Source organism: Chiloscyllium plagiosum, unplaced genomic scaffold (genome assembly GCF_037043375.1).
Source record: "Chiloscyllium plagiosum isolate Xiang-an unplaced genomic scaffold, Cpla_swu_hap1 HiC_scaffold_3, whole genome shotgun sequence".
NCBI lineage: Eukaryota > Metazoa > Chordata > Chondrichthyes > Orectolobiformes > Hemiscylliidae > Chiloscyllium > Chiloscyllium plagiosum.
Window position 1 is genome coordinate 119,009,495 of NW_028270141.1, and position 17,073 is coordinate 119,026,567.

General features: G+C 41.2%; 1 protein-coding gene across 7 annotated transcripts in view; it reads left to right on the plus strand.

Annotated features, from left to right (window-relative positions):
* The window catches only part of sobpa (sine oculis binding protein homolog (Drosophila) a), a 354,580-nt gene that overhangs the window by 209,795 nt on the left and 127,712 nt on the right, over nucleotides 1-17,073 (plus strand). For 5 of the 7 annotated variants that reach the window (XM_043687068.2, XM_043687067.2, XM_043687070.2 and 2 more), the window contains exon 5: nucleotides 14,559-14,624. The exons of the other annotated variants lie outside the window; for them this stretch is intronic. In XM_043687068.2, coding sequence (XP_043543003.1) covers nucleotides 14,559-14,624 — 66 coding nt within the window. The remainder of the gene's footprint in view (nucleotides 1-14,558; nucleotides 14,625-17,073) is intronic. 7 annotated transcript variants of the gene reach the window in all.

Consider the following 17,073-nt stretch of genomic DNA (forward strand, 5'->3'; position numbering starts at 1 on the left):
TTTTTGCCTTTAAACATCAGATTGCTATGACAGTCAACTGCATCCTGTTAAACTTAATGCACCAAGTTTTGATTTAGCTAGACAATGTAGATTCATGAACTCTTGTTGGCTGTGGGTTATGGATGCTTTCAGAGGCTTGTTGTAACAACCAGGAAAGAGGGGGGCTTTTTACTTTTCACTTGGAAAGTTTGCCAGCAACTTGCTGAAAGGTATTTGTCTAGATTTGCAGTAGTACCATAACTCCTTTGCTCTCATATATCTTTCAGTGCCTGTGATGGAAGTGTGCACCATTTGTTCTGTGGCTTGTTCACTGTTCACTGTTCACTGCTGAATTGGAAAATATAGTTCTTTGAAATAATGATGCAGCATTATCATGCAAATGTTTTTTTTCTTCAATGCATGCCCTGTACCTTGCTGATTTCATTGCTTGTAAATTGCTTTAAAGAATGGAAGTTGTCTTGGTAAAAAGTGTGAGATGGTCTGTAACAGTGTCAGTTTTGGGGCACTTTCTTTGCAAACTGATACTTTCGTTGAATGAGGAGTGATAGCAGTGAAGTACAGTGCTTTTTCAGAGTGTTTATAAATACCTGTAGTGGCACAGTTGGCATACACATTTTTCTTGTTAGTATATCACAGTACCAAGTGCAATCAGGCTGAAAATGATTATTTTAAAGAAAACCATGTGAGAGAAGATGCCTTTATTTCTCTGAACTTCAAAAGAATCTTCATTCATGGAAGTCTTTTCAAAATGACTTTGGAAATATATTACTGATTTAGCAGTAAATTAGGATTACCTCCTAACAGCTAACAACTGTTTTCTCAACTCCAGTCAGCTTATGGAATTCTGACTTAGCAGCACTTGGCTTTGTCTTGGATTAAGTGAGCCACCCAATTCCATTTAAACTGATTTTTTATGATTTCAGTTGTCTTAGTTTTTTTTTTAATATTGATTGCTTGAAAAATATATTTGCTGTCACAGTCATGAGACGAGTCATTGCTTCCCAGCATTGCAAATCTTTTGTCAGATTCTTATGTTTTGAATGTTCGCATTCTAAAAGAGGAAACTGTGTCTGAGAGCAGACCAGACTGTGTGGGCAACACAGAAGGAACTGTTGACTTACACACACCTAGTTTTTTAAAATAACATGTTCAGTGGAGTTTCTGCTTTTGCCACACTGCGCTGTAAACACTATTGTTAATTCAACAGGTTGTGTGCTTTTCAGGGGCTGATTGAGTTGCAGGGCAACGAGGAAAGGGCAGGCGTGATGGAACTAATTAGATAAAAATAAAGAACTGCAGATGCTGGAAATCTGAAACACAAAAATAGCTGGTGAAACTCAGCTGGTCTGGTAAATCTATAGTGAGAGAAGCAGAGTTAATATTTCGAGTACAGTGACCCTTCTGTTCTGAGCAAGGGACATATTAGATAGCTCTTTCTTACAGTTGACAAAGGCACAAAAGATTGAATGGCTTCCTTTTCTGATATTTCATTCCATTGTACTGACAGCTGAGGGAGACTAGATACAAAATGTAATTTTTTGTGCCCTCAGATTTTCTTTCTTTTAGTAAAGTTGATATCAAGGATCACTTGGAATCTAACGTAGGAAGTAGCTTCCTAGGACATAAATCTGTATCTTTTTCACTGTTTGGAACTTCAATGATATGTAGCCTGCAAACTTAGGAGGTGAGGTACATTAAATTTAACCATTGATCAGCATACCTAAACCATGGGAACATTCAGTACATTGAAAATTACAGCAACAATATCACTGGACACATTAGATGACATGGAAGGGAATGGAATTTGCTTGAGAAGCAAGAATTTCTAAACGAAGTGGGGAAATAACAGGAAAACAGGATGGTACTGGATACACAGGTCAAATGTGACTCTTTGCTGGATCACAAACTTTCGTTCGTGTTTGCTTGAACCTGCTCATCTCTCCAACCCTCTGTGCAGCTCCAAGTAAAAAAGCTTCATTATGAATGATACAGCTTCATATTTAATATAACCTGAAACAACACAATGTGTAGTTTCACTTCTCTTTCATGTCTTCTAATAGTTCCAGTGGGACCATTCAGATCAGGGATCACATCCTATTGATGTCAATGGGAAGTAATAATGGAAGAGGATAAGTAAAAAGGAAGGGTTGGTGAATGTCTTGTTTACCTCATGATTTGTAACTCTCAATCTTGCTTAGCTGGAGAATACTCAACACATTATTTATCCAAGTCTGTGTAAGCATTAATATTGAGTGTAGTTGTGCCACTTAAAAAAGAACACACACACCCAGGATCGGATTACTAAGAATATTGAAGCTGTTGAATTTGTGTTGACGGATGTGACTTTTGTGGTCAATCAGTTTAATGCTGACATTAGCAGCAAAAACAAATGAAACTAAGTGGTCTTTAGCTGATGTGCAGGCTGGTGGATATTTTTGTTACAACAGGATTTTGAAGATTCCCTTCATAGTCAGTGTCTGAAACTGCCTCACTTTCCTGTTCTATAGTACCTATATGTACTGTCGGTAGGTATGGGCTGAGCACAGCTGTTAGCATCCTAGGCTTGTATGTGCATCCTCTGAGCTTCATTTAACACAGCTGCCCATTAGTGTTAAGGAAGCAGTTACTAGCAGAGACCAATTAGTCACATGATTTTAATTAATTAAAATGACTCTAGCATCTGCTATCTTGTTTTATTTTTGACAAGTTTATAAGAAAATCCCTGCTGCCGTTTAATTCTTATGGAAATGCTAAACACATTCTGGTTTGAGAGCTAAGGAGACCATCGCTAGTGTGCACCCGTGCAGACAGGAAACTTGGTTTCTCTTTGTCTCTCGCTGTTTCAGCCACAGCTACAGCCAGTCATTGATTTGTTCTTGAGAACAGTACTTTTCCAGCAAGACACCTTTCAGGTTCTTTCTCTTCAAGAGCCTGGTGAGCATTCTGTAACCACAGTTGTGAGCTCTCTTCAGCTTCTGCCTAAGCAGAGTACGGTATGGATGGCCCAACTTTGGAGAATTATAACCAATATCCCACTTACATCCAGATAGAGGTTCACAGACTGCACTTATCAAACTCACTGTGGAAAAGCAGCTGTATTATAACTATAACCAGTTTTGTCAGTTAAAATACAATATTAATAAGTTATTTAGAAATGGTAGAAAAGGAAATCCAATCAACGAATCTGCATTTCTTGAAATCAGGCCGTTATTAAGTATCCACACCAAGATTTCTTCAGCTGATTGCATTGTTTCTTGAAGTTCAATAGAAAAGGGTTTCACAAATGTTTAGTATGGTGCATTAATGGAAGCATCAGGGTGTAAAACAAGCTGGGTTTACACATGCACACAAGTATGTGGATCAAACAGATACTTCTGCTCTCAGTGGGAGAGGAACAAAACACAGCAAATAGAAGGAGGGAAGATTGAACACCACTTGACCTAACATCATGTTGAGCTTCCAGTTTATTTTCTAACTATTCCCATTTAACCTCTGTGCACTTGGGGGTAGCAGAAGCAGAAGCCTGCACCAAGGAATTGTTCCCCATTTCATCACCAAACTCCTCATCTTCGTTGGCTGGGGGAGTTTGGATTTCAGGAGGGGAAATGTATTGTGAAATTGTCATTCCTTAACTTTGCCCAATTGATTTCTTAGGATTCCCTTGATTTTCAAGTCTGTTTTTTTTCTCTCTGTGTTATTTAAAAATCTGACTGCGAGATGAAAGAAATCACCCTGTCAAAAATCAGCCTGCAACGTTAGAACTTTAAACTTTAAGTCCCTTTGAAAAGATTATATTGTCTCATTTATTTTATAATTGTTTAATGTTTAATTTCTTTTTCATGTCTTTGAATGGTCCCACTGGAGATATTAGAATCAGTGGAGCAAAATGGATCAGGGGTCACATCCTTTTGATATCAGTGGGAAGTAAGGGAGACAATGTAAGCGGTAGTTTTCAGTTCCATCTGATATACTGTTGTTTAATACAATTCTTATTGTCTTCTGATTTTGGAGTCAGAGGACTACCTAGATTACAGTCAGTCGATGTAATGATATACATGATCCAAATTACTAATACTTTCCTCAAAGGTGGATCTTTTTTGCAAAATTCCATAGCTCATTTTTTTTTGGAAAGAATAAAACTTTTGATTTTGATTTAAAGCAGGATGTTTGCAAGTAATTGATACAGTGTTTGAAACCAAGGTCAGTTGGATTTCATTGACAATGAGATCCTTGATTTGGAGCCCTGGCTGACAGATGTAAACAGGAAATTCAGAGCATCTCCTCGTTCTAGGGACTCAATCTGAGCTGGTCAGAGACAACGTACCATACACACATAAATAAAGAATGACACAGGCAGCATGTACCAGACCATAGTCCGTCTCTTGCACCCAGAGTGTCTAAGGAGGATTTCCTCCTCCTCTTCAGGTGGTAACAGTATCAAAGCTGCATCCATCTTGGATTTTGAGGTTTCTACAACACTTGACGGAGGGGGATAACCTGAAGTTTCTGACAGCCTTTCTGAATGTTCTGAGGGGCCTGGTATGCTTTGCTTCATGCCTCCTCTACATGAGAGAGACAGTTTACTTCAGTGGACTAAATCTGGTGTCAAGCATGGAAATGGCCCAGCATGGGTACAATGCGAGATCAACACGAGGTCAGGACATGCAAAGTTCAGGTAGGTGAGGTGGTTCTGAACAAGTGGATTACCTGAAAGCAATTACCTAGCAAATGGGACAGGAGCAAAACATTCCTGGCCCTCACAATAGCAGGAAAGGCCTGTCAGAAACCAGGGACTCTTTCCCCCTCTGTTTAGCAACGAAGAAACCTGAGAGTTCGAGATGGCTGCAGCCTCGATACTGTTACCTCATGAAGAAGAGGAGGAAACTCTCCTGGAATGCTCTAGGCACAGGAGACGGGTTACGGTCCAGTACACGCTGCCCGTGTCTCTGCCAGAGTCAGAGGAACCTGGCCTGGGGTGAAAACATCCCAGGAGAAGCTACAAGAGAGAGAACGGGCGTATATCCCTGGATGTTTGGGGAGGGATCGGGGGTGGGGGTGTAGTGATTTGGAACGACTATGAGATCCCTGATTGGGATTTTTCACCTGGGCCAATCAGGGTGCTCTGTCTGACAGATATAACAAGGAGATTCAGAAGGTCTTCTCAGTCTAGGGACTGGTCCTGAGCTGCTGGTCAGAGCTCATGTACTTTCCACATGTAAGTAAAGGGTAACTTGGGCACGGGACACCAGCAGTTATTTCTGTTAATGTCCTTAAAAACAAGGTAATAGCATTCAGATTACTTGTTGCTCTTAACCAATTAACGTGCCCAGGGGAATAATAATTTTCCAAGTTTCCTGAGTTTATTAAGATCTAAACTCTCACTCTGAGATTAGAATTAGATTCCCTACAGTATGGAAATAGGCCCTTTGGCCCAACAAATCCATACCGACCTTCTGAAGAGTAACCCACCCAGACCTATTCCCCATATTTACCCCCGACTATGGGCAGTTTAGCATGACCAATTCACCTAACCTACACATCTTTGGATTTCATGTTGAAATATGCCACACTGTTCTTATAATAAGATTATTCACGTATCAGGACTGCTATTAGGGTTATTACAAAACTTAATACAAAATTAGATAGACGCTTTACAGGTAATATTTAAGGGAAAAAAATTTAATTTTGCTTTCACAAATAAAAATGAATGAGGAAGAGTTACCTTGACTTCAATTTCAATTGTTTCTTAAATAATTTTTCACTTTTCCCTCTACTGCTTTCCTTGAAAATTCCATTGAATGTACTGATTGCTCTGTGTAAAATCAAACTTCCTAACATCAGTCCAAAGGTGGGCTTTAATAACTTTGAATCTGTGTCCCCTGCTCTATTTTCACAATTCAAGCATTCTCTATGGCAATGCCTCCACCAATCAGGGTCCACATGCCAATCAGCCTCTACTCTCTTCTCATGCAGAATAAATTGTAGTTTCCTTCTAAAATTTGGTGTTCTTGCAGTTCTGTTTTGATAATTGTAAGATAAAATGCTTCGAGAGTATGTTTCTTTTTCACCAATATTCACTTTTGTAATTTAGTTTAATGATCTACCTTTTCTATGTATATGCTATTTTATATCATTTAATACCTTTCCCTCTTCTGACAACTCAGTTTTTAATACCTAGGATCAGCCTTGTGAGCCTTTTCTGAGCCACCTCTGATGTTTGGATGCAGTCACTTTGTGGAGAAAGTGAGGTCTGCAGATGCTGGAGAACAGAGCTGAAAATGTGTTGCTGGAAAAGCGCAGCAGGTCAGGCAGCATCCAGGGAACAGGAGAATCGACGTTTCGGGCATAAGCCCTTCTTCAGGAGGGCTTATGCCCGAAACGTCGATTCTCCTGTTCCCTGGATGCTGCCTGACTTGCTGCGCTTTTCCAGCAACACATTTTCAGCTGTAGTCACTTTGTGTCATTTACCTCTATATTTGACATAGTGCTCAGGGTGTAGGTTGACTGAAGGACTGTACAGTTTGAGCATGACTTTCTGTCTTCAACTTTCTGTCTTCTTGTTTTGATTAACTTTATCTTGTCAGCATTTTAAATTACTTTATTTTCAAAAACTACATACTTTAATGTCTTATTTGTGTCTTCCCCTGATCTGGAGGTGGGAATAGCATGTGGGGAAAAGTTGTTGGATATTAATCAGGTGGAAAATAACCTGGAGAAATTTAAGCAAAAGGTAGTGCAATGTTTGAAGGTTCACGTGGCCATGTCAGAACAGGGCAATGAGTAAACTTATCATCAGTCAGAGAACCTGATCCTGACTGAACAAGTGGACTCACAGGATTCTAAGAGTTGATCCTAATGAAAACAGAATGTTAGTCTGACTTGTATTGGTTAGGGCTCAGCAGTTTTAGTTATGAACATCTGTCATTACTGGAAAGGAAAATCAACAATTAAAGGCTGATAATTTGCCATACTGTTGTTATAACTGTTAACAAATTCTCTTGGTTGAAATGTACTTCCACAGATGACTGCATCTTCTCTGCAAATTTTAACCCTTTGAGTACTGAGTATCCTTTGCAGTTTACAAAATCCAATTAGCTTTTGTGTTTTACAGCATCCTGCTCCCCACCAAAACAAATTTCCGTAAATTTTGAATGTAGTGAATTGGAAAAATGTTTGCAACTTGTAGAATGTTTTCTTAATCCGAGTTATTGCAACCTTGAGTACTTTTTTCCTCTTGATTGTTTGCATTGGTGCAGAAATGCTACTGCAGTCCTCAAAGAGTTAAAGAGAAGGTCTCTGTTTCCTCTCCGGCATGTTGCTGTTGACCTTGAAATCCAGCAACAGAGATCTTACATTTTAAGTTTGAACTATCAAGTTGGATCATAACTAAGATTTGGAGCTTTTCAGTGTCGGTTACAGAATGTTTAGATTGACTATTTAATTCAGGTTAGCTCAGCAGTTCAGTTAAATATCACACATGAGTCAAAGTTCACCTCATTCATGTTGTTCAGGTCTGCAGGACTGTGGTTCATAACTATCGAAGGTTAACTGCTTGAGGAAATCACTAGAGTTTCCTCTGTTTAAAAAAACAGTCATGGAGCTGGAAGAATCCAGCAAGGCAAGCAGCATCAGCAGATGGTGAAGTCGACCTTTTGGGTGTAACCCTTAACCCTTCTTCAGGACTGGGGGTGGATGTGGGGGGAACTGCAGATAAAGGGGGTGGCGGGGGCAGGGTGGTGAGCTGGGGATAGGTGAACACAGGTAGAGGGTACGACCTGGTTGGTCAGTGGGAGGAATGAATCCAGTAGATGGCAGGGAGGTGTGAAATGGAGGTGGAGGAGGAGGAGGAGGGGCGGGGAAGGGAAGGGAAGGGAAGGGAGGTTATTTGAAATTGGATAACTCGGTGTTGAGTTCTGTGGGATGTAGGGTGTCCAGGCAGAAGATGAGGGTATGGTTCCTCCAATTTGTGGTTTGGTTTGTTGTGGCAATGGAGGAGGCCAAGGATGGTCATGTCAGAGAGGGAGTGGGAATGGAAATTAAAATGGGCAGTGACTGCGAGGTCAGGGTGGCCCCAACAAGCCTGGCTGCGATGCTCGGTGAACTGTTCCCTAAGTTTACGTTAGTCTCCCCAATGTAAAAAAGACCACATCAGGAGCTCCTGATGCAGGAAACTAGGTTGGAGGAGAGGCAGGTGAACCTCTGTCTCACCTGGAAGGAATCTGTTTGGGGCCCGGGGTGGAGGTGAAGGGGGGGTCGTGTACCGACAGGTTTTGCATCTTTTCCAGTTGCAGGGGAAGGTGCCTGGGGGTTCGGGAGAGTTGGTGGTGGATGGCAGGAACCAAGGACTGTCGAAGGGAATGATCCTTGCAAAAGGCAGAGAGGGGTGGGGAGGAGAAGATGTTCTTGGTGATGGGGTCTATTTGGAGTTTGCTTCATCAGGTGCTCCCGATGTGGCTTTCTCTACATCAGGGAGCCCAAACGTAAAATTAGGGAATGGCTCACCGAGCATCGCAGCCAGGCTTACAGGAACTGACCAGACCTCCCAGTCACTGCCCATTTTAATTCCCGTTCCCACTCCCTTGCCACCATGACCATTCTTGGCCTCCTCCATTGTCACAACAAACCAAACCGCAAATTGGAGGAACAACACTTCATCTTCTGCCTGAGCAGCCCACAACCTGGAGGACTCAACATTGAGTTCTCCAATTTCAAATAACCTCCCATCCCAGCCCCTCCCCCTCCCTTCCTCTGCTCCCTGCCACCAACCGGGTTCATTCTTCCCATTGACCAACCAGGTTGTACCCTCTCCTGTCTTCACTTATCCCCACCTCAACACCTTGCCCCCATCATCCCCTTTATTTGCAGCTCCCCCCACACCCACCCTCAGTCCTGAAGAAGAGTTACACCCAAAATGTCGATTTCTCCATCTCCTGATGCTGCCTGGCTTGCTGTGTTCTTCCAGCTTCTTACTTGCCTACTTTGGATTCCAGCATCTTTTCAGGTTTTTGTCTCTTAAAAAAAAATGCTTGTTTGTCATTTTCCATCCCTTTTGCTGAAATAGTACAGAATCCCATTCAGAACAAATGCTCAGTTCTGTTCCATATAAATATTGAGTTTAAAACGAAGACAAAATTTTTAAAAAGAGCAATGTTGATGGCTTCTTTATTTTACTGATTTCATATAAAAAAAAGAGACAGGAGTAGGCCACTCAGCCCTTCAAAGCTGCTCTGCTATTCAATATGATCACGGCTGATCAGATTTTAACCTCAACTCTAAATGCCTGCAAAGCCCCGATAATCCTTAATTCCCCCAAGTAATCAAGAATCTATCTTCCTCTACTTTAAAAACATTTAAAGATTCTACAACCACTGCCTTTTAAGGAAGATCAAATACTCCAACCATCAGAGAGAAAAAAAAATCCTCACCTCTAGGGGCACTGTCACAAATGGGTCACTCCTTGCTTTTAAACTTTAGCCTCTAGTTCTAGATTCTCACACAAGAGAAAACATCATTTCAACATCCACCTGGTCAAGCCCCTCAATTTCTTGTATTTTTCAATTAAGTTACTCTTCTAAACTCCAGTGGGTATCGGCATAGCCTGTTTATTAGCCTTTCCTCATTCCAACTGTTAGTCAAATACACCATCTCCAACCTGCTTCCAACATGTTAACATCCTTCTGTCAGTATGGCCACCAATACTGTACACACTTCTCCAGATGTGGTCTCACCAATATAACCCTGTATGACTGAAGCATAACCTCCCTACAGTTGCATTCAATCCCCCCCTTATAACAAACATAAGAAACTATTGGCTTTCTGATTACTGGCTGTATCTGCATACCAACCTTCTGCATTTCATGCATGTGGACACCCAGATCTCTTTGCATTCTAGAGCTTTGCAATGGTTGCTGACATCTGCGGGCACTGTGATTATGAGGTCAGTAATTAATCCCACCTCATTGGTTAAGACCAGTTCTAGTCTAACCTATGCTCTGGTGGCTACCATAACATGCTGGTTGATGAAATTGTCTTGAACTTTCAATGACTTCCTCATCTAAACCATTTTTCCCCATCTGGTTTTCTACTATGCATGTGGCTTAAAATATCCCATGATAATCGTTGGATCCTTTTGACAAAGTCCTATTATTTCCTCTTCGATACTTTGTCCTACCATATAGTTACTGTTAGAGGGACTGTAGATAATTCTCCCAGATGACCTCTTTCCAGTTTCGTTCTCCATCTCTACACAGCCTGTTTCTATATCCTTGTTTCCTGAATTTCAATCATCCCTCTCTTTTGCCAAAATTATCTTTAATTAACAGATCCACTAATCCACTCTTTTATAGATTCCTGTCTTTCCTAAATGTCACATACTCTTAAATATTCAGGTCCCAAACCAAGTCATCCTGCAGCCATATGTCAGTGATGACCACTACATTGTATTTATTTACCTCAATTTGCACTACTATCTGTTTTGATTCAAATGTCTTAAGTTTTGACCTTTATTTTTGTAATCTCTCTTCATATCTGCTGATCTACTCATGGATATGTATACTTTGTCACTGCCAGTTATGATCTGTTTATTATTTTCCATATTAATTCCTTCCTCTGTTGCATTCCTGTTTGATTCACCACAACTTTCCAAATGTAGGCCCTTGCCCTACTCTTAAGTTTAAAACCTCCTGTACTTCCCAAGTTACGTGGTTCACAAGAACACCAGACCAGGTACGGAGACTGTCCTACTGGTACAGATCATGCTTTCCCCAGTATTGGTGCCAGTGCCCCATCAACTGGAACCTCTCATCACTCTCCCTCATTTGTCTTTCAGTCATGCATTCATCTCTTTCACCTTGTTTACCCAATGCCAATTTGTATGAGGCTGAGGTAATAATCCAAACGTTATTACCTTTGAGGTGTTGCTTCTTAATTTGGTGCCTAGTTCTTCTTGCTGACTATGCAGAACCTGATGAAGGGCTCCTGCCCAAAATGTTGATTTTCCTGCTCCTCGGATGCTGCTGACCTGCTGTGCTTTTCCAGCCACATTCTAATCTTGTCTCTGATCTCCAGCATCTGCAGTCCTCACTTTCACCTATGCAGAACCTCTTTCCTAATTCTAACTATGTTATCGGTGCATACATAGACCAGGATATTTGGATCCAACCCATCTCATTGCAAGTTCCTTTCCAGCCCAGAGCAGATATTCTGAAACCAGGCAACAGGCAGACCACACAACCATCTGGACTCTCACTCCTTGCTCCAGAGAACAGTCTCAAACTTCCCGACTATGCTGGCCCCTACTACCATTACATTCCCTTTGTCAGCCCCCTGCTTGGCTGGTTTCCTGTACCACAGCTCCATAATCATTTAGCCTATCCATCCCAAAGCAGCTCCGCACCCCCTCCCTCCCCCCCCCCAACCCTTCACCGCCTGCAAACTTCAGGAACCTCAAACCTATTGACCCAAGTGCAGAGGCTGACACTCCTACACTCCTGTCCTCTGCTCTCTGCAAGTGAGAGATCCAACCTATATATTTACATATATGTTAGTGATCACTGGCCATATCCTAACACAATGTCCTACGAGATATTCAAACAATCCAAGTAACCATCCCCATCCCAGATAGATTGCAGTGTCTGTTATTGTGTCCAGCTCATAAACCCTGAGCCAAAGCTGCTCAAACTTCAAACACTTACCCTGATATATCTACCTGAACATTGGATGATATTATGAAGTGCTAATTGATGATCATTTTAAAATCCAACTACTTAATCCAATACTAAGAGCAGCATGACATCTTAAAGACATTGGTGAACCAGTGATGTCACTTGTTACATTATTTCTCTCACTCTCTCTCCTTTTTTTTGGTTTTGAAGACTATGATCGTAACAATAATTCTGTTGTCTGTCAGTCTGTCTTCTATCAGTGCGTGTGTCTATCTCTTTTAGTGTCTCTTTTTGTTGTCTGTCTCTCTTTCCAAACTGTGAACCCCCCCCCCACCACAAACATTTGTCTTCTACTTTCCATTCTTGCTGTGCTTATGTACCTTTAGTGCATTTGTGTGTTTGATCTACGTTGTTCTTTTTCTTTCTTTCCATTCTGCTTTCTATCTCTGTGTCACTATCTTCTTGGAAATGTACGGGTTACTCTCTTCATGTGCCTGCTTATGTCTCTTTTCCTTTCATCGCTGACATTTTCCCTGCCTGTCAATGTCTTTCCCTCTTTGCATCCTGTCCTTTCTTCCTTGCTCTCACATTTGCACTCAATTCCTGCCCTATCCCGTACAAGTGGGAAGTTCTGAAATTGGAGGATAACCAGGGAAAGTCAGATGTAGACTATCCGTGTTTGCTGGCAACCAGTGTCAACTTGTAACTATGCTCAATTCCAAAATTGAGGGGTTTTCTTTGATGGGGATACGGATGGAGTGGGAGTGAGGGCCGGAGGGGAATGGAACATGGATGGGAGTGGAATTCCCCTTCACAGCAGCCCCTTTGCCCCGTTCACAGGCACATTCTCCAATCAATCCCCACACCCAGCTCCCGCTCCCCATTCACTGCATCACCCATTTGAATACACAAATATAAGCAGTGCATAATGCGCTTTTATGTCAATAGACACAGCTTTTTCTTAGTGTTTTTATTAGCACCTGGGACTAAAGTATGCAAAAGGCACCTTGTGTGTTTCTGTCTCATGTTCTCGGTGTCCCAAATGCTATTTCAATCTCTGAGCCTGACCCTTTTGTATTTGCCAAGGCCAGTATTTATTGTCTGTCCCTAATTGGCCCTTGAACTGAGTAGCTTCCAGACAACCGCATTGCTGTAGGTGTGTCGGCCAGACCAGGTAAGGACAGCAGATTTCTTCCCCTGGATGGCATTAGAAAACCAGGTGAGTTTTCACAACAATAGCCATTAGCTTTAAATTCTGAGCCTCCCCCCCCCCCATTATTGAATTCACCCCACTGCTGCAGTGGAATTCAGACCCATGTCCCCAGAGCATTGGCCAGGAATCTGGATTCCTAATCCAGCAACATTACCGCCATACCACTGCCTCTCCCAGGCACTGGGAACTTCACTGAGCAGAGCGTTGCGCTGTCTTCTTGCTGCCAACATGTTTATCACTTCAGATTTTATTTTTAAAAGTGAACAGTGCAGTGAACATTGATTACTGATGAAGACCTCCACCACTTTTATGACCCTGGATAAAGGTCAGACGCCAGTACTTTGTACTCAGTTATTATTAAAATTAAGATACCTGTGTGCTTGGGATTGGGCTGCTGGCTGTAACTGTGCACATTGCATATATTTGTTATCATTGTCACACTAACCACTTCTTGTCAGCATAACCGTGCAATTTGCATGCAGCCTGAAACCCATTTCCTACGGAATTCAACACGTTTGCAGGTTGTCAGCATGGATCTCTTGGTTTTCAGCATTAGGGTTTTATTGGTTTTTCTGCAGGCCACTGAGCAGCCTTGAAACAGAATGACGCAGAACATTACCTGTAAGACCACAACATACACCTAAATATAACGCTACCAGAATTCCTGTAACTGCAATAGATTAAGCCTATCCCAATCTCACTATTAGAAGTGAGTGTAAGGTGAAAAGTTGGAGAGATAAAGTATAACAAAATAAAAAGACCTTTTAAAATGGCATACAAAAATCCCACGCTGACCATAAGCCAGAATAGTGCAAATCATGTACTTGTTTTTGTTCTTTTCTTAATAGTTGGTTGTTGATATTTTTAGCATTTCTCTTAACTCCTGAAAAATCAGTATCAGTTAAAATGAGCAGAAGAGACCCAAAACGTTTTTAACCCTTTTGATTCCCCATTTCCCCCATCCCTGCTTTCAAGGCAGCAATTGTGTCTGTTGGGGGTTGGTAAATGGACAGTTTTACAGCAAGGTTTTAAACTAAAAACAAAATACTTTTGAGTAGACGTTGCATGCGAGAGTATTACAAACAGACAAACCACAGTCCTTGCATTTACTTCCATATTTAAGAGTTAGTATTGACTTTTGTAGAGGCTGGTGGTATCCCATTTTGGTGGAATTCCAAAAGCCCTTGGCTGTTGAACTAGATTCACCACTGAGTTAGGAAAACGAACACTTAACATACTACACACAGGTCTCCTAAGATGTTAGTACCTTTATAACTCTGACTGTAGTGTGAGTTGTAGTGAATAGAATCAATTAGCTAAACACGTGTAGATCAAGAGGTGCAACCTTTATTACAGATTGTCTGTGCTATGCAACATGTAATTGCAGCAATAAAAATGCTCCATATTGAATTTGCCAAGAATTTGTTTACAAGTTTTCACAATGAGGAAATGAATTGGTGTAAGTACTTTTCCATGCATGTGAATAGACAGCTTTTTCAGCTTTCACTCATTAAACATAGGACCAAGTTAAACATAGGCTCCAAGTCAGCTGTGATTTGGTGATGTTGGGAATGTTTTTCCTTCATTTTTAATAGTTACAAGTGAATGTTGTATTTGTGAACGTTTGATAAAGTTTCTACATATTTACCTTGTATTTATATCATTTCATGTGATGCGGCCAGAGTATGCCATTTACTGCGGAAGGTTGGCCGTTTGAAAGTAGTCCTGCATCTCATCGTGTTCAACAGGTGATATTCAATGATCACTTTGATAATATAGAAATAGTTTTAAGTCTTTAAAAATGTGACTGAGCATTTATTAACTTAGTCATTAATATGAAAGAAATTGTTCTTAAATCAAGGCCATATCAGCCTCTGCTTAAAATTAAATATCTGCTTCTTTGTGCAAGTGATTGTCTCCAGTCTGAGGGATAACAAGTGCACTATGTGATTTGTAACTGGACGTGACTTGATGAAAATTTGACGCTTGCTCCCTGGCCTGTATCAACGTAGCTGTATTCAGCTGAGCCGGAGGTAGTTGCAGCCAAGGTTCTGGGCTGCAGTGAGATTAGAGTCAGCCAGGGTCTCACTGCCCAGTGACCTCTGTTGGTAAGAGATGGCAGACATATGGGGGCAGGACACCCAACAGTGACCAGAATGTGGCTCACCCCTGTGGAATGCTTCAGAGATTTAAGTGCCACTTTTTTCAGGAGGAGAATGGAACACAGCAAAAGGTAATTGGCAAAAATATTTTCTCTCTTTGCTTCAGCAATCAATTTAATAGCTGCAAAGTCCAGTCTACAAACTGAATTGGGAAAATGTTCAGACTGAGTTGGTTTTTTAATGGGACTTGTTTTGGTGCCTTTACCTTACTTCATTTTGTCTGTCCCTACTCAGCACTAAGTGCCAGAATTGACGTAAGACAGATAGTCACTTGGCCCAGTCCTGTGTCAGTGACCTTCAGGGATGTGGCAGTATATATCATTCATTTTTTTCTCTCTCTCTCTCTTTCACTGTCAATCTCTTTCTGTCATGGATACTTTGATTAATGTCAATAACAAATAATATTTTATTTTTATTCCTATTCATTTCTGAATGTGCTCTGAGGTGTTATGGTGTTTAATTTTATTTTAGTGAAACTTTCATGAGTGCACTAGAGGATGTATTCCCACTGGATGGAGTGTAACCAGTTGCAAAAGATCCAAGCACTCTGACTGTGAGACCCTCCGAGAAGGGATTTGTCCAACATTGTAAGTTGCAATCAGTATTTACTGATTGAAATAGGAACTACTGAGCTCACACACCACTGGCTGTCCAGAGCTCTTGCCAAGGCTAAATAGCAAGTTTTGCCACAGTGGGACATTTCCTCTGTGGGCTGAGAGATGGTGGAGGAGAGAACCAGTCTTAGTTGTCATGTTTTTTTTTTAACATGAAAGGCACCTTCCATCCACCATCTCTCTTCCCCCGCCCCCCCAACACGCCCATCTCTGCCCTGTCTCCAGGCTGATTGATCATGAAGCAAAACTGATGTCTGACAGTGGTTGACAAACTCTCAAAGTAACAAGGATAAAGAAAAAGAAAATTAAGACATAAGTGCTTACTGTTGTAATAATATTACTTAGTTTGTAGCACAGAATAATTGTATACAAAATGTATCTCCATGGAAAAATTGCTTTTTTTTTCGAGCTTACAGAAGCTACTTTACATCTGAATTCTGACTGTACCTCACCCCTTTTCCGTGACATACTGGCTCCCTTATACAGTGCAGATGAAATGGTGGCCCCATGCCAGGAACTCATCATATTTATGGACTGCAGAACGGAATGAGTGTAATTATATGCGTACCATATGTGAATGAGGCAGCTAACCAGTGATCTTCCGGATGATGAGAGGGACTCAACAGGGATTAGGTGAAATGATTATAGGAACAAGTGCAAATGTCAGCTAAGTGAACATGCTAATGAGTGTGTCACTGGTGAATCTCTCGTCGTGTGACTCTCATCCTCTGGTCTTCACTCAAAATTAACATGCAGTGTTGGGCCTAAGAAATCCAAGTTATGTTGTTTTTAAATCAAATTTTTCATGCAACGTTATGCCCAAACCTTTCTACTGTGATTAGATTTTAAGTTGTTCTTGTCCACAGCTGTACCATCAGCATTATTGTTACCACCCACCACAGATTTAAATACACTTGTCTGTGTTTTTTTTAGACAAAGATTTCTCCTTTGAAAGTTGTAAAGCCACCCAGCAGCTGTTCAGAGGAACAATGCAGGTTAACCATTTGGGCTCAGAAAGAACTTACTGCATTGAAAGTGTGTTTTTAAAATTTCATTTGAAAGCTGAGGCAAATTTTTCTCTAGTTTCTCCAGCTGTTCTAGGGGGAGGTGACCAGGTTTCTGCTGATGCCACTCAGAACAACCGCTGAGAGCGCGAATGTAAATATTCAGGGCAAGATTCTCCTTCTGTCACCCTCGTCTGCCTCTCATGTTCCCAGAATTGGAAAATATTTTTGTTTTCCGATTCCTAATTCGTAAGTGTGGCAAATCTCCATAGCAACCTAAGTTTTCAAGGAATTCAGGCTATATCAGTCCATCAGCTTTAGTTGGCTGCATGGCCTTGTCACTCAGTCATTTTACAAGCCATGAAGGTTTTTTTATCGTAATATGGGGAAAAAAAATGGATCCCATTCATCAGCGGG